Source organism: Heterodontus francisci, chromosome 3 (assembly GCF_036365525.1).
Source record: "Heterodontus francisci isolate sHetFra1 chromosome 3, sHetFra1.hap1, whole genome shotgun sequence".
NCBI classification, from domain to species: domain Eukaryota; kingdom Metazoa; phylum Chordata; class Chondrichthyes; order Heterodontiformes; family Heterodontidae; genus Heterodontus; species Heterodontus francisci.
This window is the reverse complement of record NC_090373.1, coordinates 100,118,279-100,143,981: the sequence shown is the minus strand read 5'-3', so window position 1 is coordinate 100,143,981 and position 25,703 is coordinate 100,118,279. Positions and strand designations below refer to the sequence as shown.

At 44.3% G+C, this 25,703-nt stretch overlaps 1 protein-coding gene across 7 annotated transcripts in view; it reads left to right on the top strand.

The window, feature by feature from the left end:
* Nucleotides 1–25,703, top strand: part of l3mbtl3 (L3MBTL histone methyl-lysine binding protein 3) — a 188,813-nt gene that overhangs the window by 146,183 nt on the left and 16,927 nt on the right. For all 7 annotated transcript variants that reach the window (XM_068025130.1, XM_068025140.1, XM_068025119.1 and 4 more), the window contains 2 exons: nucleotides 5,310–5,392; nucleotides 16,953–17,116. In XM_068025130.1, the coding sequence (XP_067881231.1) occupies nucleotides 5,310–5,392; nucleotides 16,953–17,116 (247 nt within the window). The remainder of the gene's footprint in view (nucleotides 1–5,309; nucleotides 5,393–16,952; nucleotides 17,117–25,703) is intronic.

Genomic DNA, 25,703 nt, shown 5'->3' with positions numbered 1-25,703 from the left:
CACCAGGATGTTGCCTGGTATGGAGGGCGCTAGCTATGAAGAGAGGTTGAGTAGATTAGGATTATTTTCATTAGAAAGGCGGAGGTTGAGGGGGGACCTGATTGAGGTGTACAAAATCATGAGAGGTATAGACAGGGTGGATAGCAAGAAGCTTTTTCCCAGAGTGAGGGATTCAATTACTAGGGGTCACGAGTTCAAAGTGAAAGGGGAAAAGTTTAGGGGGGATATGCGTGGAAAGTTCTTTACGCAGAGGGTGGTGGGTGCATGGAACGCATTACCAACGGAGGTGGTAGCCGCAGGCACGATAGCGTCTTTTAAGATGTATCTAGACAGATACATGAATGGGCAGGAAGTAAAGAGATACAGACCCTTAGAAAATAGGCGACAGGTTTAGGTAGAGGATTTGGATCGGCGTAGGCTTGGAGGGCCGAAGGGCCTGTTCCTGTGCTGCAATTTTCTTTGTTCTTTGTTCCTGTGGGGGAGTCCAGAACAAGGGAGCATAATCTTAAAATTAGAGCTAGGCCAGTTAGGAGTGAAACCAGGAAGCAGATTTTTTTCACATTAAGAGTAGTGGAAATCTGGAACTCTGTTCCCCAAAAGGTTGTAGATGCTGAATCAATTGAAACTTTTTGAGACTAAGACTGATAAGATTTTTGTTAGCCAAGAGTATCAAGATATAAGGGGAAGGGGTGGTACATGGAGTTGGGGTACAGATCAATCATGTTCTAAAAGAATATCATAACAGGTATTGGGGATAAATAGCTTACTGCTGTTCCCATATTTCAACTCGCACTGTGTACTTATGAACATAATTAGGGCCCGACCAAATTCACAACCGTGAAAAAATGCATCACGTACCGTGAAATCTCGGATCCTGCGTGAAATCAGCCATTTTGTGAATTTCACGCGTTTGTGGTAGATGAGGGAGGGCTTCCAGTGCACTGAGAGCAGCAGTTTCAAGTATTAGCAGACAAATGAGAATGTCAGAATGAGGAAATCAAAAATGACCACAACCATTACTGCAGCACATCGAGTGAAAACATTTGGAAGCCAAATTCTGCTTGCTGACAGTGGAATGCTGTTTGGTACAAGCTGCATCGTTTCATTGGATCACATGTGGTGGGCAACAATTCAGTGCCACTTAGAGTCTGAAAGCCATCGCAACAGGAAGAGAGCATCCAAAACTGTGCTGCTGGAAAATGAACACCCAAAAGAACAAGCAACGATTTCATCTCTTTTTAAGAAGTCGACGGAGAGCTCAGAAAATCATCAGTTGGTTACGGGATGTGGGCAGGCCAGCATTTATTGCCCATCCCTAATTGCCCATGCAAAGGTGGTGGTGAGCTGTCTTCTTGAACTGCTGCAGGCCATGTGAGGTAGGTACACCCACAGTGCTCTTAGAAAGGGAGTTCCAGGATATTGACCCTGTGACAGTGAAGGAACAGCGATATAGTTCCAAGTCAGGATGGTTTGTGACTTGGAGGGCAACTTGCAGGTGATGGTGTTCCCATGCATCTGTTGCCCTTGTGGTAGAGGTCGCGGGTTTGGAAGGTGCTGCCTGAGTAGCCTTGGTGCGTTGCAGCAGTGCATCTTGTAGATGGTACACATTGCTGCCACTGTGCGTCGGTGGTGGAGGGAGTGAATGTTTGTAGATGGGGTGCCAATCAAGTGGGTTGCTTTGTCCTGGATGATGTCCAGCTTCTTAAGTGTTGGAGCAGCACCCATCAAGGCAAGTGGAGAGTATTCCATCTCATTCCTGAGCCTTGTAGATGGTGGACAGACTTTGTTAAGTCAGGAGGTGACTTACTCACCTCAGGATTCCTAGCCTCTGACCTGCTCTTGTAGCCACGGTATTTATATGGCTACTCCAGTTTAGTTTCTGGTCAATGGTAACCCCCAGGATGTTGATAGTGGGCGATTCAGCTTTCGTAATGCTGATGAATGTCAAGGGGTGATGGTTAGATTCTCTCTTGTTGGAGATGGTCATTGCCTGGCACTTGTGTGGTGCGAATGTTACTTGCCACTTATCAGCCCAAACCTGGATATTGTTCAGGTCTTGCTGCATTTCTAAACAGACTGCTTCAGTATCTGAGGTGTCGCGAATGGTGCTGAACATTGTGCAATCATTGGCGACCATCCCGACTTCTGACCTTATGATCGAAGGAAAGTCATTGATGAAGCAGCTGAAGATGGTTAGGCCTAGGACACTACCCTGAGGAACTCCTGCAGTGATTTCCTGGAGCTCAGATGATTGACCTGCAATGACCACAACCATCTTCCTTTGCACTAGATATGATTCCAACCAGCAGAGGTTTTCCCCGATTCCCATTGACTCCAGTTTTTTTAGGAGTCTTTGATGTCCAACTCTGTCAAATGCTTCCTTGATGTCAAGGGCAGTCACTCTCACCTCACCTCTTGAGTTCAGCTCTTTAGTCCATGTTTGAACCAAGGCTGTAATGAGGTCAGGAGCTGAGTGGCCCTGGTGGAACCCAAACTGTACATCGCTGAGCAGGTTATTGATAAGCAAGTGCCGCTTGATAGCACTGTCAAGGACACCTTCCATCACTTTACTGATGCTCGAGAGTAGACTGTTGGGGCGGTAATTGGCCGGGTTGGATTTGTCCTGCTTTTTCTGCACAGGACATGTGTGGGCAATTTTCCACATTGCTGAGTAGATTAGGAAAAACCTGATCACCCAAAGCTGCAGGAATTCGTTCCATATAATGTGTAAAATGGTGGTTGCTTGCCAAGTGCAAATAAACTATGACCGGAGCTGTACTGGAACAACTTGGCTAGGGGCACGGCAAGTTCTGGAGCACAGGTCTTCAGTACTATTGCCAGAATATTGTTAGGGTCCATAGCCTTTGCAGTATCCAGTGCCTTCAGTCATTCTTTATATCACATGGAGTGAATCGAATTGGCTGAAGACTGGCATCTGTGATGCTGGGGACTTCAGGAGGAGGCCGAGATGGATCATCCACTCGGTACTTCTGGCTGAAGATTGTTGCAAATGCTTCAGCCTTGTCTTTTGCACTTATGTCCTGGGCTTCCCCATCATTGAGGATGTGATATTTGTGGAGCTACCTCCTCCTGTTAGTTGTTTAATTGTCCACCACCATTCGTAACTGGATGTGACGGGACTGCAGAGCTTAGTTCTGATCTGTTCATGTGGATCACGTCGCTCTGTCTGTCGCATGCTGCTTACGTTGTTTTGCAAGCACTAACATACCATTGGAAAAACATTATCACCCAAAGCTGTAGGAATTCATTCAATATAATGTGTAAAATGGTGGTTGCTTGCCAAGTGCAAATAAACTATGACAGGACTACCTACCGAAGGTTTTCGCTACATATTGTGAGGAGATGAAATCTCTGTTAACGCATGTGAGTCTTTTGCTGCTATTTGTGATGAGCAAGACAACTATATGCCAAAGGTTTTGAAAGCTCACAGACTGCATCCACTTAAAAGCTGTTAATTATACCACTGTTTCCCAAGTGATAATCAGAATCATTTCAAAATATGGTGCCGATTTCAACAAGGTGTCTGCTTTCATTAGTGGCAATGCAACTTACATGACAAAATCTTTCAAATCTGTGCTCCAAGATGTAATGTCTAATGCTGTAATGTACATGTAATGTACTTATAATTTCTCTTGTCAGTGAACTGTGGAAAAGCGAACTTACTAAAGTTGACAAACTGGTCAGCTACATTAAAAAGATCTTCAAACACTGCCCTAGCTGCAAGCTACGATGCAGGCAGCACATTGCAAATGCTGCTGAAATGGCTGGAATTGGGGAACAAAACATTGCTCATCGAATGCTCAGGAGTACATGCTGAAATATAGCTGTGTTTATGTGATTTTTGAACTGTTTAAACATTACCTTTTGGCTGTGCATGATATTGGAAGTTTTGGATCACAGTGAAAAGTGTTTACGTAGTATATTAACTGTCTATTTGAAACTCTTGTGATACAAAATTAGAAACACTTTTGCAATTAGTATGACTGCATTTTCTTCTTGCCCTCTGGGTACTTACCTTTAAGTATTTTCAAATCAATGATGATATGCACAAAAATAAATTAAGAACAGATTGTAAAGGCAAACCATGAAATACAATTTATATTTCTACCAGTGACGATCACGTTTATATTAAATGGAAATATGAATTATAATCTATAGCAATTCATGATATTTTATTTATCAAAGTATACGTAAAGTACCAAAAATTATCATACTATATAGTCTACCAATTGTGGAAATAATAAGTAATGTCTCCAAATTTATTGTATTGTCAGTAACCTTTATCAATATCATTTCTTGCTGTGTGCTTCTGTCTTTGAGGCCATGTACAGTCTAACAAGATTGTAAGTTCCATCAAAAGGGTGAAGACCTGTTCTTCTCTCCATATAGCCAAAAGCAGTGCTGTTTTCCTTGTGAGCCCACACTTTCCCGAAGTCAAAAACTGACTAACTTCCTGTATGCTACTTAAAAGAAAAGTACACAAGGTAGGAGGTGGGTGGAATTTCACAGCATTATCGTGTGTTAACTATATTATAAACACAGCCCAAACTCTCAATCTCTGCCACCTAGAAGGACAAGGGCAGCAGGCTCATGAGGACACCAGCACTTCACAGTTCCCCTTAAACTCGCACACCATCCTGACTTGGAAATATGTCGTCATTCCTTCATTGCCACTGGGTCAAAATTCTGGAACTCCCAATCTAACAGCACTGTAGGAGTACCTACACCACACAAACTGCAGCACTTCAAGAAGGCGGCTCACCAACACCTTCTCAAGGGCAGTTAGTGATGGGCAATAAATGCTGGCCTCGTCAGCAACGTGCCCTCTAATTTGTCTTTGGAGTGCAAGGGCGATTTGTTTAAGTGTGCAGGCCCTTTAAATTTTTTTGCACAGCCAAGTACATGCAATAAATTAGGGGCTGACTTGCGTGGCTTGCATGGGAACTTCCAGGCAGCTGTGCAGCTTAGAGGGAACATTGCTTGTCAGCGATGTCCACATCCCGTGAAAGCTGGGAGATTACCCTTGTTCATTGTTTCTTGCAAAATTGTAAATGCGTTCCAAAAGCATGGGTTACTGATTTTGCAAAAAATAGTGGTCAGAATGGTAACGTTGAAACTGGTAGGGACATAACCCAGTTCCCATAAATAATTAAATATTTTTTGTGCATTTCTATTGTGGAATGATGGGCAGATTTTACTATTAGTTTATTTTCTCAATACTAATATGGTTATAAATGTTTTGATCAGATTTATTTGATGCTGTTTTGACTTTGTCTCCTCTCTTCTAGAGCTGGAAGGCCATTGAAGTATCCAAGGATAAAGGAGGAAGAAGCAATCATAAATAAGGTTAACTGGCAAAATGAAAACAAGGGTAAGGGAACAGATTATAGGACATCTTATTGAACAAACCAAGATTAATTTGTAGAGTTGAAATGGTTGCGTTATCACTTCTCAATGTAAAAGTTTTAAGCAAATGTTTGGAAATATTGGATGATCAGCAGCATCAGTAAAAGCAATTCTAAAGATTTCACTGTTGTTTGCAAAGAGTCTCACATGTTTTCTAGGTAGGCTCATGGTGTTAGAACAAACAAGTACATTAATCGAAATTATATAAATCTGGACACCAGAGATGAAATCAACTTCTTTGGTTTATTAATAGCAATAGGAAGTATAAGGAGGTTATACGTTTATACTCTTACTAGTAGGATATTACTTGGGGCCTGTTTTTTAACACTAATACTAATCCAGTTGAGTTCTCAACATGGAATGCCAAAGAATTACTGAAAGTGAGCTTATTTGTATAGCTGGAGAGACAATGTCAGATGACTCAACGGGGAGGTGGTGGCTTGTGCTAATGTCACTAGACTAGTAACCCAGAGCCCCAGGGACATGGGCTCTGGGGACTTGGGTTCGAATCCCACCACAGCAGATGGTGGAATTTGAATTCAATTAATAAGTCTGGAATTAAAAAGCTAGTCTAGTGGTGACCATGAAACCATTGTTGATTTGTTATATAAAATCATCTGGTTCACTAATGTCCTTCAGGGAAGGAAATCTGCCATCCTTATCTATTCTGGCCTACATGTGACTCCAGACCCACAGCAATGTGGTTGACTCTTAACTACCATCTGAAATGGCCTAGCAAGCCACTCAGTTGTATAAAACTGCTACAGAGTCCAAGAAGAATGAAACCGGACGTACCGCCTAGCATCGACCTAGATACAGAAACGACAACGGCAAACCCATCCCTGTCAACCCTGCAAAGTCCTCCTTACTAACATCTGTGCCCAAAATTGGGAGAGCTATCCCACAGACTAGTCAAGCAACGCCTGACATAGTCATACTCATGGAATCATACCTTGCAGACAATGTCACAGACCCCACCATCACCATCCCTGGGTATGTTCAGTCCCACGGGCAAGACAGACCCGCCAGAGGTGGCGGCACAGTGGTATACAGTCGGGAGGGATTCCTCAACATTGACTGCAGGCCACATTAAGTCTCGTGGCATCAGGTCAAACATGGGCAAGGAAACCTCCTGCAGATTACCACCTACCTCCACCCCCCACCCCCCCCCCCCCCACCTCGGCTGATGAATCAGTACTTCTCCATGTTGAACACTAATTGGAAGAAGCACTGAGGGTGGCAAGGGCACAAAATGTACTCTGAGTGAGGGACTTCAATGTCCATCACCAAGAGTGGCTCGGTAGCACCACTACTGACCGAGCTGGCTGAGTGATAAAGGACATAACTGCTAGACTGAGTCTGTGGCCTTTTGGCATTTCTTCGCGGACAAAGGTTTTGGGAAGGTTGTAGTCATCGGTTGCAGGCCCGCTGGTGGCTATTCAGGCCTATGCGTGCCGGCAGATTCACATTGGGTACAAGTGAAGGTGTAGTCGCTGCTGAGGGCAATTGGATCTATCCTTCTCCTTTTCTCTTTCGTGCTGGTTCTTCGCTCAGTCTCAAATGTGTCCATAGCCCTCCTGATGGAACATCTCCAAGCATCACAGTCTATGGCCTGCACTTCCCACTGGCGATGGTCGATGTGGCACAGAGAGAGGGACTTCTTCAGGGAGTCCTTGAGACATTTGCATGGGGCCTCAATGTGTTCCTTTTACCCATAGTCAGCTCTCCATACAACCGATCTTGGGCAGGCGACTGTCATCCATCCAGGCAACGTGACCTGCCCAACGCAGTTGACTTTGCAGGAGGATGGCCTCGATGCTGGTGATGTTGGCTGACCCGCCGCCATACAGAAGGGTGGTGAGGACTATGCCTTTATACACCTTGAGTTTGGTTTGTGCTCTGAGGCTGTGGTTACTCCACAGTTGTTTGTAGAGTCTGCCAAATGTTCTGTTTGCTTTTGAAAGCCTGTTGTCCACTTCCTTGTCTATGGTGGCATCAAACGCAATGACACACCCCAAATAAGTAAATCGCTTGATGGCATTCGGCTCAGTTCCCTTGATGACAATTCTTGGTTGTCTCTATTATACAGGACTTCAGTTTTCTTTAAACTGATTTTTAGTCTGAAGAGTTGTGCCGCCTCAGAAAAATGTGTTAAACTCAACTGTACGCTGATACTAGCAACATAAGTTTCTGTGAAGCACTAAAATCTGTCTATGGACAAGCACATCAAACCCAAAACCCCTGAGGAGCACCGATGGCAAGACCCTACACACCAACAAGGAGTCAGTCCTGGATCGCTGGTCAGAGCACTTTGAAACTCTCTCTTCAGCCCCAAGTGCACAGTGCATGATACTGCCATCAACAGCCTGTCAAAGACGAACTGGATGAGAGCCAAACTCTGGAGAAAACAGTGACCGCTATCAACCAGATGAAGAACAACAAAACTCCCGGAGCCGCTGGAATTCTACCCAAAGCCTTGAAGCATGGTGACCCTGCCCTATACACCAAGCTCCATGAGTTTTTCACGGCCTGCTGGGAACAGGGCAGGATTCCACGGGATCTTTGTGATGCTGTTATTAGCACCTTGTACAAAAATAAAGGAGAAAATCAGACTGCTGCAACTACCATGGGATCACCCTCCTTTCTATTGCTGGGAAGATCCTGACTAGAATAGTTCTAAACAGGCTTGTGCCTACCATTGTGGAAGAAAACCTCCCAGAGAGCCAGTGTGGTTTCAGAACAAACAGAGGCACCTTTGACATGGTATTTGCACTCTGACAATTACAGGAAAAGTGTCATGAGCAAAACAAAGGCTTGTATGTCACTTTCATAGACCACACCAAGGCGTTCGACACTGTGAGCAGAGATGGACTTTGGAAAATCCTTGAGAACCTTGGATGCCCACCCAGGTTCCTAGCCATGGTGAAGCAGTTTCATGAAAATCAGTACGGACAAGTCAAGCAAAAGAGCGACCTCTCAAGTCCCTTCTGAATCTCCAATGACGTGAAGCAGGGATGTGTGCTGGCCTTGACCATATTCACCATCTTTTTCAGCATGCTGTTGCAGCAGGCAACTGAAGACCTGAAGAAGGGAGTTTACATACACTTCCAGACTGATGAGGCCTTTTCAACCTCTGGCATCTTTATGCTCACACAAAGACGCACAGAAACTCATCGTGAACTTCTTTTCGCTGATGACTTTGCTCTCCTGGCCTACAGTCAGTCAAACTTGCAACAGGGCTGCAGCAGGTGGTGAGGGAACCAATAAAAGGGAGAAACCTACTTGACCTCGTCATCACCAACCTACCTGTCGCAGATGCATCTGCCTATGACAATATTGGTAGGAGTGACCACCACACAGTCCCGTCTTCACATTGAGGGTTCCCACCAGTGTTGTGTGGTGTTACCACCCTGCTAAATGGGATAGATTTCGAACAGATCTAGCAATTTAAAACTAGGTATCCATGAGGTGCTGTGGGCCATCAGCAGCAGTAGAATTGTACTCAACCACCATCTGTAACCTCATGGCCCGTCATATCCCCCACTCTACCATTACCATCAAGCCAGGGGACCAAACCTGGCTCAATGAAGAGTGCAGGAGGGCATGCCAGGAACAGCACCAGGCATACCTAAAAATGAGGTGTTAGCCTGCTGAAGCTAGAACACAGGGCTACTTGCATGCCAAACAGCGGAAGCAGCGTGCAAGGGCTAAGCGATCCCACAACCAATGGATCAGGTCCAAGCTCTGCAGTCCTGCCACAGCCAGTCGTGAATGGTGGTGAACCATTAAACAACTGACGGGAGGAGGAAGAGGCTTCACAAATATTCCCATTCTCAAAGATGGAGGAGCCCAGCACATCAGTGCAAAAGACAAGGCTGAAGCATTTGCATCCATCTTCAGCCAGAAGTGCCGAGTAGATGATCCATCTTGGCCTCCTCCTGAGATCCCCAGCATCACCGATGCCAGTCTTCAGCAAATCAGATTCACTCGGCGTGATATCAACAAACGGCGAAGGCACTGGATGTTGCAAAGGCTGTGGGCCCTGACAACATTGCAGTAATCGCACTGAAGACTTGTGCTCCAGTACTAGCCGTGCCCCTAGCCAGGCTGTTCCAGTACAGCTACAACACTGGCATCTATCCAGCAATGTGGAAAATTACCCAGGTATGTCCTATGCACAAAAAGCAGGACAAATCCAACCCAGCCAATTACCACCCCATCAGTAAAGTGATGGAAGGGGTCGTCAACAGTGTAATCAAGCGGCCCTTGTTTAGCGATAACTTGCTCACTGCCGCTCAGTATGGGTTCCGCCAGGGCCACTCAGCTCATGACCTCATTACAGCCTTGGTCCAAACATGGACAAAAGAGCTGAATTCCAGAGATGAGTTGAGAGTGACTGCCCTTGACATCAAGGCAGCATTTGACCAAGTACGGCATCAAGGAGCCCTAGCAAAACTGGAGGCAGTGGGCATCAGGTGGAAAACTCTCCACTGGTTGGAGTCATACCTAGCGCAAAGGAAGACATTTGTGGTTGTTGGAGGTCAATCATCTCAGTTCCAGGACATCACCACAGGAGTTCCTCACGGTGGTGTCCTCGGCCCAACCATCTTCAGCTGCTTCATCAATGATCTTCCCGCCATCATAAGGTCAGAATTGGGGATGTTCACTGATGATTGCACAATGTACAGCACGATTTGTGACTCCTCAGATACTGAAGCAGCCGTGTCCAGATGCAGCAAGACCTGGACAACATCCAGGCTTAGGTTGATTTCAGTGGCATTACGATCACTGAATCCCCCAATATCAGCATCCTGGGGGTCATCATTGACCAGAAACTGAACAGGACCAGCCACATATATTCTGTGGCTTCAGAAGCAGGTCAGACACTGGGAATTCTGCAGCGAGTAACTCACCTCCTGTCTCCCCAATGCCTGTCCATCATCTACAAGGCACAAGACAGGGGTGTGATGGAATATGCTCCACTTGTCTGGATGGGTGCAGCTCCAACAACACTCAAGCTCACGCTATCCAGGATGAAGTAGCCCGCTTGATTGGCACCCCATCTACCACCTTCAACATTCACTTCCTCCACCACCGACGCGCAGTGGCAACAATGTGTACCATATACAAGATGCACTGCAGCAACTCACCAAGGCTCCTTCGACAGCACCTCCCAAACCCACGACTTCTACCACCTAGAAGGACAAGGACAGGGGATGCATGGGAACACCACCACCTGCAAGTTCCCCTCCAAGCCCCACACCATCCTGACTTGGAACTATATCGCCATTCCTTCACTGTCACCGGGTCAAAATCCTGGAACTCCCTTCCTAACAGCACTGTTGGTGTACCTATCCCACACGGACTGCAGCGGTTCCAGAAGGCAGCTTACCACCACCTTGTCAAGGGCAAATGGGGATGGGCAGTAAATGCTGGCCTTCCCAGTGACGTCCACATCCCCTGAATGAGTAAAAAAAAAAGATTTGATCTGAACCTATCACTTCTGAGATTATTGTCATGTGAACATTGTGTTCCATGCCACCAAATCAGTAAATGCCAATGTTGCATCTCATTAATTCCATTTTCACTGGAATATTATCATAGAATTGTAAAGCACAGAAGGAGGGCAATCGACTCATTTTGCCTGTGCCGACTCTTTGGAAGGGTTATATAATTCGTCCCACACCCTGCTGTTCCCCCATCCCTGCATATTTTTCCCCTTCCACTATTTATCCAATTCCCTTTTGAAGGATACTATTGAATCTGCTTCATTATTCAGACATTGATTTTTAGATCATAAACAATTTCTTACAAAAGCGTTTTGCCTCATGTTGCCTCTGGTTATTTTGCCAATTACTTCAAATCTGTGACCTTTGGTTACTGATCCTCCTACCAGTACAAACAGTTTCTACTTACTTACTTCTTATCAAAACCCTTCATGATTTAAAACACATCCATCAAATCTCCTTTTAACCATCTCTAAGGAGAAGAATTGCAGCTTCTCTAGCATCTCCAGGTAACTGAGATCACTTATGCAGAAGATAGATCGTTCTGTATGGTTATAAACTTCAAACCTGAATAGAGTGATAACAGCTGAAACATAGACATGTTGGCTCCAAACTAGTGTTCAGACCAGGCGAGAAGGAGTCCAGAGGTTCCCTCTCAACCTTTGCCTGGTTTAACCGTAACCGGGTTTAACTTAAAAACACTGCTTTTAGCTTCCCCTCAGTTCACTGCTCCAATTGTAAGAAAAAAAATAATTCAGACAGCTTTTCTTAGATGTTAAATAAGAAAGGTAGAAGTTTATCAATCTTAAACTCTAATCCGGTTACCGACTACGAATACGCGACACGACCACGCTAGTATGCATATGCGATAAATACATACGCAGATAGAGACACAAAAGTAGAAAAGAATAAAGGGAGAAAGTTTGAGGCAATAGATGGGTTTCTATTTTACTGTCCTTTGAGTTTGCTGTGAAGTCTTTGGTTGCCGGTCAGACTTGCAATTTGTTGGGGCTCGGTGTACACTTCAGCTTGTTTTGAGGTCGGAGTCTTTTCTCTCTTGAGGTTTACGTGTCTTCCCTGGGTCTGGTGGCTTGGGAGAAAGCGAGAGTGAGAGACTTGCTTGTTTCAGCTTCAGTTTCAAACTGCCTCCTCAATTCAAACAGTCCTGTGGCGAGTTCAAAAAACTGGGCCAGCCAGTTAGTCATGTAACCAGCTGGTTTACCCAGTCCTGGCTCTGTGGATTATGTCATTTTAGCAGGGCCTGGAATGCACTTCCTTGCCTTCAATGTCTGGTGATCAAAATTCATTTGGGTTAATTGGAGCAGGGAATAGTCCTTTGTCTCCACAAGCACTGTCTGTTAATATGCAAATATTTTTCCAGTGGTGATTTGTTTTAAAAAAACAAGTCCTTTCTTCACTCCAGCAACAGTTTAAAAACAATATTCATATGACAAAATTAATATGCCTCATTTTTGGCAGGTGGGGGTCTGCATGACACTAGTTATAATTCTTACACAAACCCTTTGATGCTTCTTAAATGGCATTAATCTGGCACCTCCTGCTTACTTAGCATTCCCTGACAGAATCCTAATGATCTAATCCAAATCACGTGTTAGCTTCTATCACACAATACATTCTTATAATACAATGATTATAATACTGACTTGTCTATTGTTAAACTATTTTTCTTGTTATATTATACACTATCCTACACAAAGCTCTTCTTATAAAGCCCTTGGGCTGTCATGACATAAAGGGTTTGCACTTAGTTAATGCTCAAGTCTTACATGACTAGAGAAATAAAGTCATTATGGAACAAATATTTTTGCTGCCTACATCTTATATTCATTTCCAGGCTGTGGGCATCACTGACAAAACTGACCTACATTGTCCATCTTTTGTTGCCCTGAGAAGGTTGTGGTGGGTCCTCTTATTGAACCACTGTAGACTGTATTCTTTGTACAACTTTGATACAACTGAGTGGCTTGTTAGGCCACTTAGAGGGCAGTTAAAAGTCAACGATGCTAGTCCTGGGGTCATATATCAGCCAGGCTGTGTAAGGGTGGCAGATTTCCTCCCCGAAAGGAAATTTGACCCATTTGACAGCTTTGTGGTCACGTTTTTTTTTCAGATTTTGGATTTTTTTTAAAGTGTCTTGCTGGAACTTGAATTTACAGTCTCTGGATTATTAGTCCAGACTTCTGGATTACTAGTCTGGTAACAACCACTACATTACCATGCCAACAATGTGCAGCAATCCGCAGTGCCTTTATTATTTAAAGAATAAGAAACACTGGGCTGGATTTTATGGACCCCCTGAGGCAGGGCCGGAGGCAGGGATTCACAGAGAATCGCGATGGAGGATGGAGGGCCCATTGCCTCCCTGTCACCAAGCGATCTTACCGGGGGGTGGGATAGGCCGACATCAGCCTTCCCTCCCAGAGGCCAATTGAGGCCCTTAAGTAGCCTATAAATGGCCAATAAGGGCCTTTTCCTGCTGCCGCTAGAAACTTACCAATGATGAGTTGTGCAGGGGGGGTGGGGTTTCTTTGCCATGCAGAGAGAGCACCTTGTAAAACGAGGCACCCTCCCTCCGGGCTTGGGGGTGGAACCCTCATTGGGCATTTTGTGGCCCAGAGCGGACCCCCACCGGGAACCACCAGCCCCCAGGACTCCTCTCCCCCTGGACTGTACGATCACCCCCTTACCCCCTTACCCCCTCCTTGCCTTCTGGACTGACCTCAGCGACCCCATCTCACCTCACAGGTCCAGGGTTCCAGCGCTGGGCCTGGAGCTAAGGCCTCTGCAGCACCAGCAGTGCAACCGCTCCTGATGACACTGCCAATACTGCTGAGCTGCCAGCCCTCTGATTGGCTGGTAGCTCATGGAGGCAGGATCTCCATCTATAAAGGAACGGAGCTCCCGGCTTGTGAAACTTTGCTGTAAAAAGACAGGAGGATTGCTCGGCCGGTATGGGGTGGGGGGCAGGAAAGGCCGAGCAGGGCTCCTCCCCCCCAAAAGCCTTTTCGGCCCAATGCCTCCTACACAAAATCCAGCCCACTGAGTGGGTGGCTATTACGTTAACAGATTTATCCTCTGTCTCTATAACTGCTGAGAAAACTTTTACCTGCAGGAGAGCATTTTCCTCCACCTGGACACCTCAGTCTATGTTTGTTGTTCCTCAGGTGTCTGAACATGCATACATGCAGGAATGGGAGTAGGCCATTTAGTCCCTCGAGCCTGTTCCACCCATTCAATGAGATCATGGCTGATCTGTGACCTAACTCCATACACCCACCTTTGTGCCATATCCCTTAATGACTTTGGTTAACAAAGACCTATAAATCTCAGATTTAAAATTAAAAATTGACCCAGTACAACTGCTGTTTGCTTACAGAAGTATTTTCTAACTTCACTCCTGAAAGGACTGGCTTTAGACTGTGTCCCTTTGTCCTAGATTCCCCAATCAGTAGAAATACTTGTTCTCTCTATTTACTCTGTGACGTTCCCTTAATATCTTGAAAACTTTGATCAAATTATCCCTTCACCTTCTAAATTCCAGTGAATACAAGCCTTGTTTGTGTAATCTCTCCTCGTAATTTAACTCTTGGGAGTCCAGGTATCATTCTGGTAAATCTGCGCTGGACTCCCTCCAAGACCAATATGTCATTCCGAAAGTGTAGTGCCCAAAACTGCTCACAGTACTCCAGGTTAAGCTAGGGCTTTGTAATGCTGTAGCATAACTTCTACCTCTTTGTATTCTATTCCTCTAAATATAAAGGCCAGCATTCCAATAGTCATTTTGATGATTTTCGGTCATTAGACATTTTAATCAATAGTGTACATGGACCCCAATGTCTCTTTGGACCTCCAGTGTTTCTAGCTTTTCATCATTTTTAAATACTCTGATCCACCATTTTAGGTTCAAAGTGGATGACTTCACACTTGCCTATATTGAAATCTATTTGACAAAGTTTTGACCATTCACTTAATCTATTAATATCTCTGATTTTATGCATCTATCTTTGCTGCTTACAGTACCACATATCCTTCTGTTGACAAACTTGAATATGCGGTACCCCCTCCCATAATCTAAGACATTGATGAATACAGTCAATAGTTGAGGCCCCAACATGCGTCCCTGTGGGGACACAACTCCTCACATCCTGCCAATTAGAGTGCCTGACCACCATTATCCCCACTCTCTGTCTCCTGACCTTCAGCCAATTTGCTAACCAAGTCAATAATTTGCTTTCATGCAATCATAGAAAGTTTAAGGCACAGAAAGAGGCCACTTGGCCCATTGTGTCTTTGCCGGCCGAAAAGCCATCCACCTATTCTAATCCCATCTTCCAGCATTTGGTCCGTAGCCCTGCAGATTACGTCATTTGAGGTGCGTATCCAGGCTCCTTTTGAATGACTTGAGGGTTTCTGCCTCAACTACCCTTTCAGGCAGTGAGTTCCAGACCCCCACCACCCTCTGGGTGAAAAAACATTTTCCTCATCTCCCTCTCTAATTTTTCTACCAATCACTTTAAATCCAGGCCCCCTCGTCACTGATCTCTCTGCTAAGGTAAATAGACCCTTCACCTCCACTCTGTCCAGGCCCCTCAAAATTTTGTACATTTTAATCAGATCTCCCCTCAGCCTTCTCTGTTCCAAGGAGAACAACCCTAGCCTATCCAATCTTTCCTCATAGCTGCATTTTTCCAGTCCTGGCCACATCCTCGTAAATCTCCTCTGTACCCTCTCTAGTGCAATTACATCCTTTCTGTAATGAGGTGACCAGAACTGCACGCAGTACTCAAGTTGTGACCTAACCAATGAGTAGTACATTTCCAGCATAATCTCCCTGCTCTTGTATTCTATACTCTGGCTAATAAAGGAAAGCTCAATTTCATGGGCTTCAACTTTAACTAACAGTTTCTTGTCTGGGACTTTATCAGATACCTTCTGGAAGTCCATATAAATAATATCCATAGACATTCCCCAGTCCACTACTTTAAACGACTCTTCAAAAAATGTAATCGGGTTCATCAGACATGACTTACACGTGGATGTTGGATGGAAGCAAGACAGGCTGTAATGTCTTCCACAGCTAAACAGTGGATTGGCACTCACAGTACAGCCTCATACCTAAAGAATGACTTACTGAACAATGAACCAAAAGCTAGTTAGCACCAAAAGAACTATACCCCAATGTAAACAGAATCGTTACAGTGCGGAAAGAGGCCATTTGGCCCATCGTGTCCACACTGGCTCTCTGAAAGAGCAATTCCCTCAGTTCCATTCCCCTGCCTTAACCCGTAACCCTGCACATTCTGCTTTTTCATATAAATGTCTAATTCCCTTTTGAATGCTTCAATTGAACCTGCCTCCACCACATTCTCAGGCAGCGCATTACTGACCTTAAACACTTGCTGCTTGAAAACATTTTTCCTCATGGCACTTTTGCTTCTCTTACTAAATACTTTAAATCTGTGCCCTCTTGTTCTCGATCCTTTCACAATTGGGAACAGTTTCTCTCTATCTACCCTGTCCAGACCCCCATGATTTTGAATACCTCTATCAAATCACCTCTCAGCCACCTCTTCTCCAAGGAAAACAGTCCTAACTTCTCCAATCTATCTTCATAACTGAATTTCCTCATCCCTGGAACCTATCTCGTGAATCTTTTCTGTACTCCCTCCAATGCCCTCACGTCTTTCCTAAAGTGCGGTGCCCAGAACTGGATGCAATACTCCAGCTGAGGCCGAACTATGTCTTATACCAGCATCCTTCAGAGGGATAGGGAGAAATTCAGAGGGACAATAAAAGAAAAAAGAATTATAATGCAAAACTGTTAAATAGTCTCCAATTATAGATTTATTTTATAAAACTCAAATTAGTTTTGTGAGATTATAGACTGTTTACCCCTTTCAGAAAAGCAGGAAATGTGCATAATTCTCTAATATTTTGTTAACTGTCATTTCTAATGTGAATCTGTTAACTTTCTAACACGATTTATTCTCTCCACAGAAAATGATGATTTCAGCCTGCAGCAGGCATTGCATCAGTCAGTGTTTATGTCTTCAGCATCTCCAGTGCCCAGTCTGCCTCTTTGCTGGGAACAACACAGCAAGCTATTACCCGGAGTTGCTGGAATCACTGCCAGAAAAGTAGCAAAATGGACTATTGATGAGGTATGGAAGAAAGCAATTAATCTCTTTTTACAAAATTGCATAGTATCTATCTAATAACTTGCATGCTGTGTGCACTTGTTGTGAATATCACACTTATTCCTACAACACTTTCCCCACCACAGTTGGTTGATATCTCATTGTTATACAATTGTTAGTCTTCCTACTAAACCAAAGCAACACCACAAGAAGTCTTGTAAGAACAATGGGATAGGTAATTTGATATACCTTGTAAGAAATAATCATGAGCACCAGATGAATCCTTATTCCCTTCAGCTTAATTCTTTGTCAAAGTATCGTCTGGAAATTTACTGGCTATATTTAGGAAAGTACTCGAACGTCAAGTGTAACCCAACCTGCCTGGTGGGGTATTAAGATCGGTTTTGGGAACCAATCAAGCCATTCATGATGCACACCATTTTAACTGGTGATTTTCTGGCATTGGGACTGCTGCCCACCTCAGACAAGCAGCGGCCTAATTTGAGACAAGGCCACAGTCTGATGTCATTACAACTCGCAAGCACAATTTTAACACAGATCGACTAAGACTCGCACAGTCCCACCATCAGCGGAAACTGGTGGCAGGGAGGATCTTGCAGATGACACAAAGATTGGCCGTGTGGTAGATAGCGAGGAGGATAGCTGTAGACTGCAGGAAGATATTGATGGTCTGGTCAGATGGGCAGGAAAGTGGCAAATGGAATTCAACCTGGAGAAGTGTGAGGTGATGCACTTGGGGAGGTCCAACAAGGCAAAGGAATACATGATTAATGGGAAAATACTGAGAGGTGTAGAGGAAGTGAGGGACCTTGGAGTAAATGTCCACAGATCCTTGAAGGTAGCAGGACCGGTCGATAAGGTGGTTAAGATGGCATATGGAATCCTTTCCTTTATGAACCAAGGTAGAGAATATAAGAGCAGGGAGATTATGCTGGAACTGTATAACTCATTGGTTAGGCCACAACTTGAGTACTGCGTGCAGTTCTGGTCACCTCATTACAGAAAGGATGTAATTGCACTAGAGAGGGTACAGAGGAGATTTCCAAGGATGTGGCTAGGACTGAAAAAACACAGCTATGAAGAAAGATTGGAAAGCCTGGGGTTGTTCTCCTTGGAACAGAGAAGGCTGAGGGGAGATCTGATTGAAATGTACAAAATTTTGAGGGGCCTGGATAGAGTGGAGGTGAAAGGTCTACTCACCTTAGCAGAGAGATCAGTAACTAGGGGCATAGATTTGAAGTGATTGGTAGAAAAATTAGAGAGGGAGATGAGGAAAATGTTTTTTCACCCAGAGGGTGGGGTCTGGAACTCACTGCCTGAAAAGGTAGTTGAGGCAAAAACCCTAATCTCATTCAAAAGGAGTCTGGACATGCACCTCAAGTGCTGTAATCTGCAGGGCTATGGACCAAATGCTGGAAGGTGGGATTGGGATGGGTGGATCGTTTTTCGGCTGGCACAGACACAATAGGCCAGGTGGCCTCTTTCTGTACCGTAAACTTTCTTTGATTCTATGATCGTGACCAGAAGTGTTCCAGGTAAGACCAGTTCTTCTAAAAAAAATAATGCTTGTGGATCAGGAAGAGCAGAAGTGAGCCTGATTGCACCACATTAATACCTTGGGACTCCCCTGCCTCAGGCTTCCCAGCTCACCCCCGCCCCCACCCCCCCCCCCCCCCCCCACAATCACGATCATTCTAGGCCACCCGTCACTCATTTAACTTTCCAGGGGCAATTCCTTGGCTGCCTGGTAGTAGCCTGCAGTCTTGCAATATCCCATTTCTGACCCCAACTCTATGTGAACCCTGCTGGCTTCAGGCAGGAGTTTATCAGGGAACATTGAAATGAGGCCGGGTAGTTAAAATCATCTGGTCCTAGCTCGGGGTTGGGAAGAGACAGGGCAGACAGATTGTCACCCACTTCGGCCCTCACCGCACCGATTCCCAACCTAGTTTAAAATCTGGGCTTAGATGTCTGAATTTGACTCGCTTGAACAGTTATGCATCTGCTAATCCAAATTATGTTAAAATTACCAATCCCTTTTATGATATAATATAAGCTACTGAATGAATGAGTTAAGCTGTTTTTGTCAAAGTCATCAAGGAGGAATAAAAGCAAAATACTGTGGATGCTGGAAATCTGAAATAAAAACAAAAAATGAATAGCCAATGTTGTTCCTTTGTTTAAGAAGGGTAGCAAGGATAATCCAGGAAATTATAGGCCGGTGAGCCTTACGTCAGTGGTAGGGAAATTATTAGAGAGGATTCTTCGGGACAGGATTTACTCCCATTTGGAAACAAACGAACTTATTAGCGAGAGGCAGCATGGTTTTGTGAAGGGGAGGTCGTGTCTCACTAATTTGATTGAGTTTTTTGAGGAAGTGACAAAGATGATTGATGAAGGAAGGGCAGTGGATGTTATCGATATGGACTTCAGTAAAGCCTTTGACAAGGTCCCTCACGGCAGACTGGTACAAAAGGTGAAGTCACACGGGGTCAGAGGTGAACTGGCAAGATGGATACAGAACTGGCTCAGTCATAGAAGACAGTGGGTAGCAGCGGAAGGTTGCTTTTCTGAATGGAGGGATGTGACTAGTGGTGTTCCGCAGGGATCAGTGCTGGGACCTTTGCTCTTTGTAGTATATATAAATGATTTGGAGGAAAATGTAGCTGGTCTGATTAGTAAGTTTGCGGACGACACAAAGGTTGGTGGAGTTGCGGATGGTGTTGAGGATTGTCAGAGGATACAGCAGGACATAGATCGGTTGGAGACTTGGGCAGAGAAATGGCAGATGGAGTTTAATCCGGACAAATGTGAGGTAATGCATTTTGGAAGGTCTAATGCAGGTGGGAAGTATACAGTAAACGGCAGAACCCTTAGGAGTATTGACAGACAGAGAGATCTGGGCGTACAGGTCCACAGGTCACTGAAAGTGGCAACGCAGGGGGATAAGGTAGTCAAGAAGGCATACGGCATGCTTGCCTTCATCGGTCGGGGCATAGAGTATAAAAATTGGCAAGTCATGCTGCAGCTGTACAGAACTTTAGTTAGGCCACACTTAGAATATTGTGTGCAATTCTGGTCGCCACACTACCAGAAGGACATGGAGGCTTTGGAGAGGGTACAGAAGAGGTTTACCAGGATGTTGCCTGGTCTGGAGGGCATTAGCTATGAGGAGAGGTTGGATAAACTCGGATCGTTTTCACTGGAACGACGGAGGTGGAGGGGAGACACGATAGAGGTTTACAAAGTTATGAGTGGCATGGACAGAGTGGATAGTCAGAAGCTTTTTCCCAGGGTGCAAGAGTCAGTTACTAGGGGGCATAGGTTTAAGGTGCGAGGGGCAAAGTTTAGAGGGGATGTGCGAGACAAGTTCTTGACAGAGAGTGGTGAGTGCCTGGAACTTGCTGCCGGGGGAGGTGGTGGAAGCAGGTACGATAGCGGCGTTTAAGAGGCATCTTGACAAATACATGAATAGGATGGGAATAGAGGGATACAGTCCCCGGAAGTGCAGAAGGTTTTAGTTTAGGCAGGCATCAAGATCGGCGCAGGCTTGGAGGGCCAAATGGCCTGTTCCTGTGCTGTACTGTTCTTTGTTCCTGATGGAAATGCTCAGCAAGTTAGACAGCATCTGTGGAGAGAGAAGTAGAGTTAACGTTTCAGGTCTGTGACCTTTCATCACAACCTTTCATCAAGGAGGAAGTCACATCATGAAATCGCAAATTAAGATTTCTTTATTAACACTTATACAATTATTATCATAATTTTAAACCGTTAAGAGTACTCAAGGTATTCAGGTAGAACAAAACTCCTCAAAGTTAAGTCAAGTCATTTCAGGACCAAGATCAGAGGAGTGTGAAGCAGACTGAAAGTATTGTGAAGCAGATTGGGATCGGAGCAGTGTGAAGCAGACTGCGAGTATTGTGACGTAGATCGGGATGGCAGCAGTGTAAAGCAGGTCAAGAGTAGTGTAAAGTAGGTTGGGACCAGCGTGAAGCAGACCGGGAGCAGTGTGAAGCAGAGTGCGAGTATTGTGAAGCAGGCTGGGAGCAGCATGAAGCAGGTTTAAGCTAAATTGGCAGGGGTGTGGGAGCCAGGAGGCAAATTTAGACAGGAAAACCAAGGTGCACAGACAATTGGGAGAGACAGATAGAAGAGTAGGAAACAGTAAGGCATTAGGTGGGGTCAGTGTAAGAGGAATGTAATGAGGTCTAAATTAGGGTTACTGTGCATGTATGTGAATGCGTGGAGTGTGGTGAATAAGGTTGGTGAGCTGCAGGCACAGATAGCCACATGGAAATATGATGTTGTGGTGATAACAGAGACTTGGCTCAAAAAAGGGCAGGATTGGATACTAAATATTCCTGGATACAAAGTGTTCAGGAAAGAACGGAGATGGGGCAGCTGCATTGATTAAGGAGTGCATTACAGTGCTGGAGAGAGAGGATGTCCGAGAGGGATCAAGGACGGAATCAGTTTGGTCAGAGCAAAGAAACAATGGAGGTACCATTAAATTGCTGGGGGTAGTCTATAGGCCACCAAGTAGCGGGAAAGATATAGAGGAACAAGTTTGCAAAGAAATTACAGAGAGGTGCAAGAATTATAGAGGAGGTATAACGGGGGACTTGAGTTATCCTTTGGGATAGTAATAGTGTAAAAGGCAGAGAGGGCAAGAGTTTCTAGAGTATATTCAGGAGAATTTTCTGCATCAGTATGTTTCCAGTCCATCGAGGAGGGAGGCATTGTGGATCTGGTTTTGGGGAATAAGGTGGGTTAAATGAATCAAGTGACAGTTGGGAAACATTTGGGGGACAGTGACCATAGCATCATAAGGTTTAGGTTAGCTACAGAAAAGGAGCAATCCAGAGTAAAAATAATTAATTGACTGAGGGCCAGTTTCACTGGAGTGGGAACGGATCTGACCCAAGTAAACTGGAATCAAAGATTGGAAGGCAAAACTGTAACTGAACAATGGGCTGCTTTTGAAGAGGAGATAGCTTGAGTACAGTCAAGATACATTTCCACGAGGGGGAAAGATAAGCCAGAGCTCCCTGGATGACGAAAGAGATGGAGAGAAAGATGAAACAGAAGAGGGGTTGCATATGACAGATGTTAGGTGGATAATATAATTGAGAACCAGGCTGAATATAGAAGGTTCAGAGGGGAAGTGAAAAAACAAATAAGAGAAGCAAAGAGCGAGTATGAGAAGAGACTCATGGCTAACATAAAAGGGAATCTAAAAGTCTTCTATACGCACATAAATAGTAAAAGGGTAGTAAAAGGATTAGGGCCGTAAAAGGGGATTTACACATGGAGGCAGGGGGCATAGCTGAGGTACTAAATGAGTACTTTGCATCTCTCTTTGCCAAGGAAGAAGATGCTGCCCAAGTAATGGTGAAAGAGGAGGTAGATGAGACACTGGATGGGCTAAAAATTGATAAAGAGGAGATATTAAGTACTGGCTGTACTTAAAGTTGATAAGTTACCAGGACCGGATCAGATGCATCCAAGGAAACTTGGGGAAGTGAGAGTGGAATATTTGCAGGCACTGGTCATAATCTTCCAATCCTCCCTAAGATATAGGTGTGGTGCCAAATGACTGGAGAATTACAAATGTTACACCCTTGTTCAAAAAAAGGTGCAGGACAAGCCCAGCAATACAAGTCAGTTAGTTTAACCTCAGTGGTGGAAAAGCTTGTAGAAACGATAACTAGGGACAAAATTAATAGTCACTTGGACAAATGTGGATTGATTAAGGAAAGCCAGCATGGATTTGTTAAGGGCAAATTGCATTTAACTAACTTGCTCGAGTTTTTGATGAGGTAAGAGAGAGGGTTGATGAGGTGTACGAGGACTTCCAAAAGTCATTTGATAAAATGCCACATAACAGGTTTGTCAGCAAAATTAGAGCCCATGGAATAAGTCGGGCAGTAACAGCATGGAAACGAAATTGGCTGAGTGACAGGTATCATGGTCCTGTAGTTTATTTTTTCCAGGAATATGCGGTGTACCTTTAAGGATCAGTACTGCTTTAAGAACTAGCAGGCCTCAGGAGTTACCGAGAAGGTGCATTTTCGTTGCCTTGGATCCAGCCATTTGGAGACTGCGATTCAAAGGGTGCATTCTCGTTACCACTTGGAGTTTTGAACTGGCTTTTTAGTTGAAGGCAGTCTGTTCTAAGAGAGAACACAGACAGACGTGGTGTTAGCACCTGAAAAAAGAGCTCTCAGCCATTTAAACTGAAGGAAGACAATTTTAGTCTGTTTAATTATTATTATCTCTCAAAATTCTTAAAAAAACGTCAAGCCAAAACTGAGATCTCTGACAATTTGAACTGAAGAAAGGGAAGTTAGACTGTGACAATCTTTTATCCCACAAAAACTCTAAAGTCAGGTTGATTCTATTGAAAGTGTTCGCAAGTTGTTAATTGTTGAAATCCATCACTGAAGAAGGAAAGCATCACTTACTGCTGGAGTTAGATTACGGACTGTTCTACTGAGGAAGAACCTTTTTTCCCCATCCGACGGCTGTGAGGACTTCAAGCAACGTTGGACTGTAAATTTGCAAGGGCTCTAATTTTTTTTCTATTTTAAATGTTTATATCTTCATAGTGTTTAAGAATTTTGTTTTTCTAATTAGAGTTAATTTGTTGATTTAAAGACACCTGGTTTGGTTAGCCTCATTTGGGGGTTAATAGATGGCACAATTTGGCTGGGTCTTTCTTTAATTTGGAAAGTTTAAGATGATGTGTTAGGCGATCTGTGGAGTGACGGGATTGAATTAACAGTGCGTTTCTCCCACCACAATCAGAATCGTATATTTTGATTGGGGGCTTTGACTGGAGCAGTCAGTTGTAACACAGGAAAGAGAGTAGTTGCAAACCGTTATCTTTTGGACAGAAGGAAGTTATATAGTGGGGATCCACAGGGGTCAGTGTTTGGACCCCTGCTTGTCTTGATATATGTTAATGACCTTAGCTTGGGTGTACAGGACACAATTTCAAAATTTGCGGATCACACAAAACTGGAAGTATTGTGAACTGTGAGGAGGATAATAAACTTCAAGAGGACGTAGGCTGGTGGACTGGGTAGACAACTGGCAGATGAAATTTAATGCAGAAAAGTGAAGTGATTCATTTTGGTAGTAAGAATGAGGAGAGGCAATATAAATTAAAGGGCACAATTCTAAAAGGGGGTGAGGGGTGCAAGAGCAGAGGGACCTGGGGTCTATGTATACAAATCATTGAAAGTTGCAAGGTAGATTGAGAAAGTGGTTAATAAAGCATATGGGATCCTGGGCTTTATAAATAGGGGCATAGAGTACAAAAGCAAGGAACTTATGATAAACCTGTATTAAACACTGCTACAGCCTCAACTGGAGTATTGTGTTCAGTTCTGGGCACCATATTCTCACAAGGATGTCAAGGCATTAGAAAGGGTGCAGAAAAGATTCACGAGAATGGTTCCAGGGATGAAGAAATTCAGTTATGTGGATAGGTTGGAGAAGCTATGGCTGTTCTCCTTGGAGAAGATTTGATAGAGGTTTTCAAAATAATGGGGGGGTCTGAACAGAGTAGATAGAGAAACTGTTCCCATTGGCCGAAGGATGCAGAACCAGAGGACACTGATTTAAGGTGATTGGCAAAAGCAGCATGAGGAAACATTTTTTTAAGCAACAAGTGGTTAGGATCTGGAATGCGCTGCCTGAGAGTGTGGTGGAGGCAGATTCAATCGAGGCCTTCAAAAGAGAACTGGATCAGTATATGAAGAGAAATAAATTGCAGGGCTATGAGGAAGAGGCAGGAGAATGTGACTAAGGGAATTTCTCCTGCAGCGAGCCGGCACAGACACGATGAGCCAAACGGTCTCCTTCAGTGCTGTAACCATTCTATGGTTCTATGATAAGTACCTTTTTAATGATATGATGAATTAATTACTGCTAATTAACTTCTCTGGCACTGAAAATGAACTATTGCACAAATGTGGAGCCTCATTCTTTCAGCTTTTAATTGTTGTGGGAGATTTTAAAATTTTAAATTTTATGTTTTGTTAATTTTCCTTTGTCCTTTTTTTCCCTGTTAGTGCAATCTTTCCCTCATTTTTGACTGAAATTTTAGATAGTGACTTAAAAGTTGGGGGCGAGCCTGCCCCCACCAGGTCTCGAAGGCACCCAGTAATTTTATGTGGCCCAGACCCTTAATTGACCTTGGGCGGGGCTTCCGCCCCTCTGACGCAGGAAGTCCCACCTTCAACATCTGCTGGCCAATCAGAGGGCTGACAGCTCTTCAGGCCCAGCAGCACCAGGGCCAATCTGATTGGTTAAAGAGTAACACAATTGCTTGCCCTGTTCACTCAGGTCCCAGATGCCCCTTTCCCCTCATTGTGATGTTACCAGCTTGCATTTTCAGCAACCTGTTCAAAAGATGAGAATGTTCAAATTAAACTAGTTGCAACCAGCAGTGAAATGCAGCACACAAAAATCTTAAAAACCTAAATATCCAAGGGCAAATCTAACTGAAATTAGATGCCATTACATGTCCTGCTACAGCAATATTGGCCCTTTTTCTCTATTCATGTTTGACTAATCTGAGTGA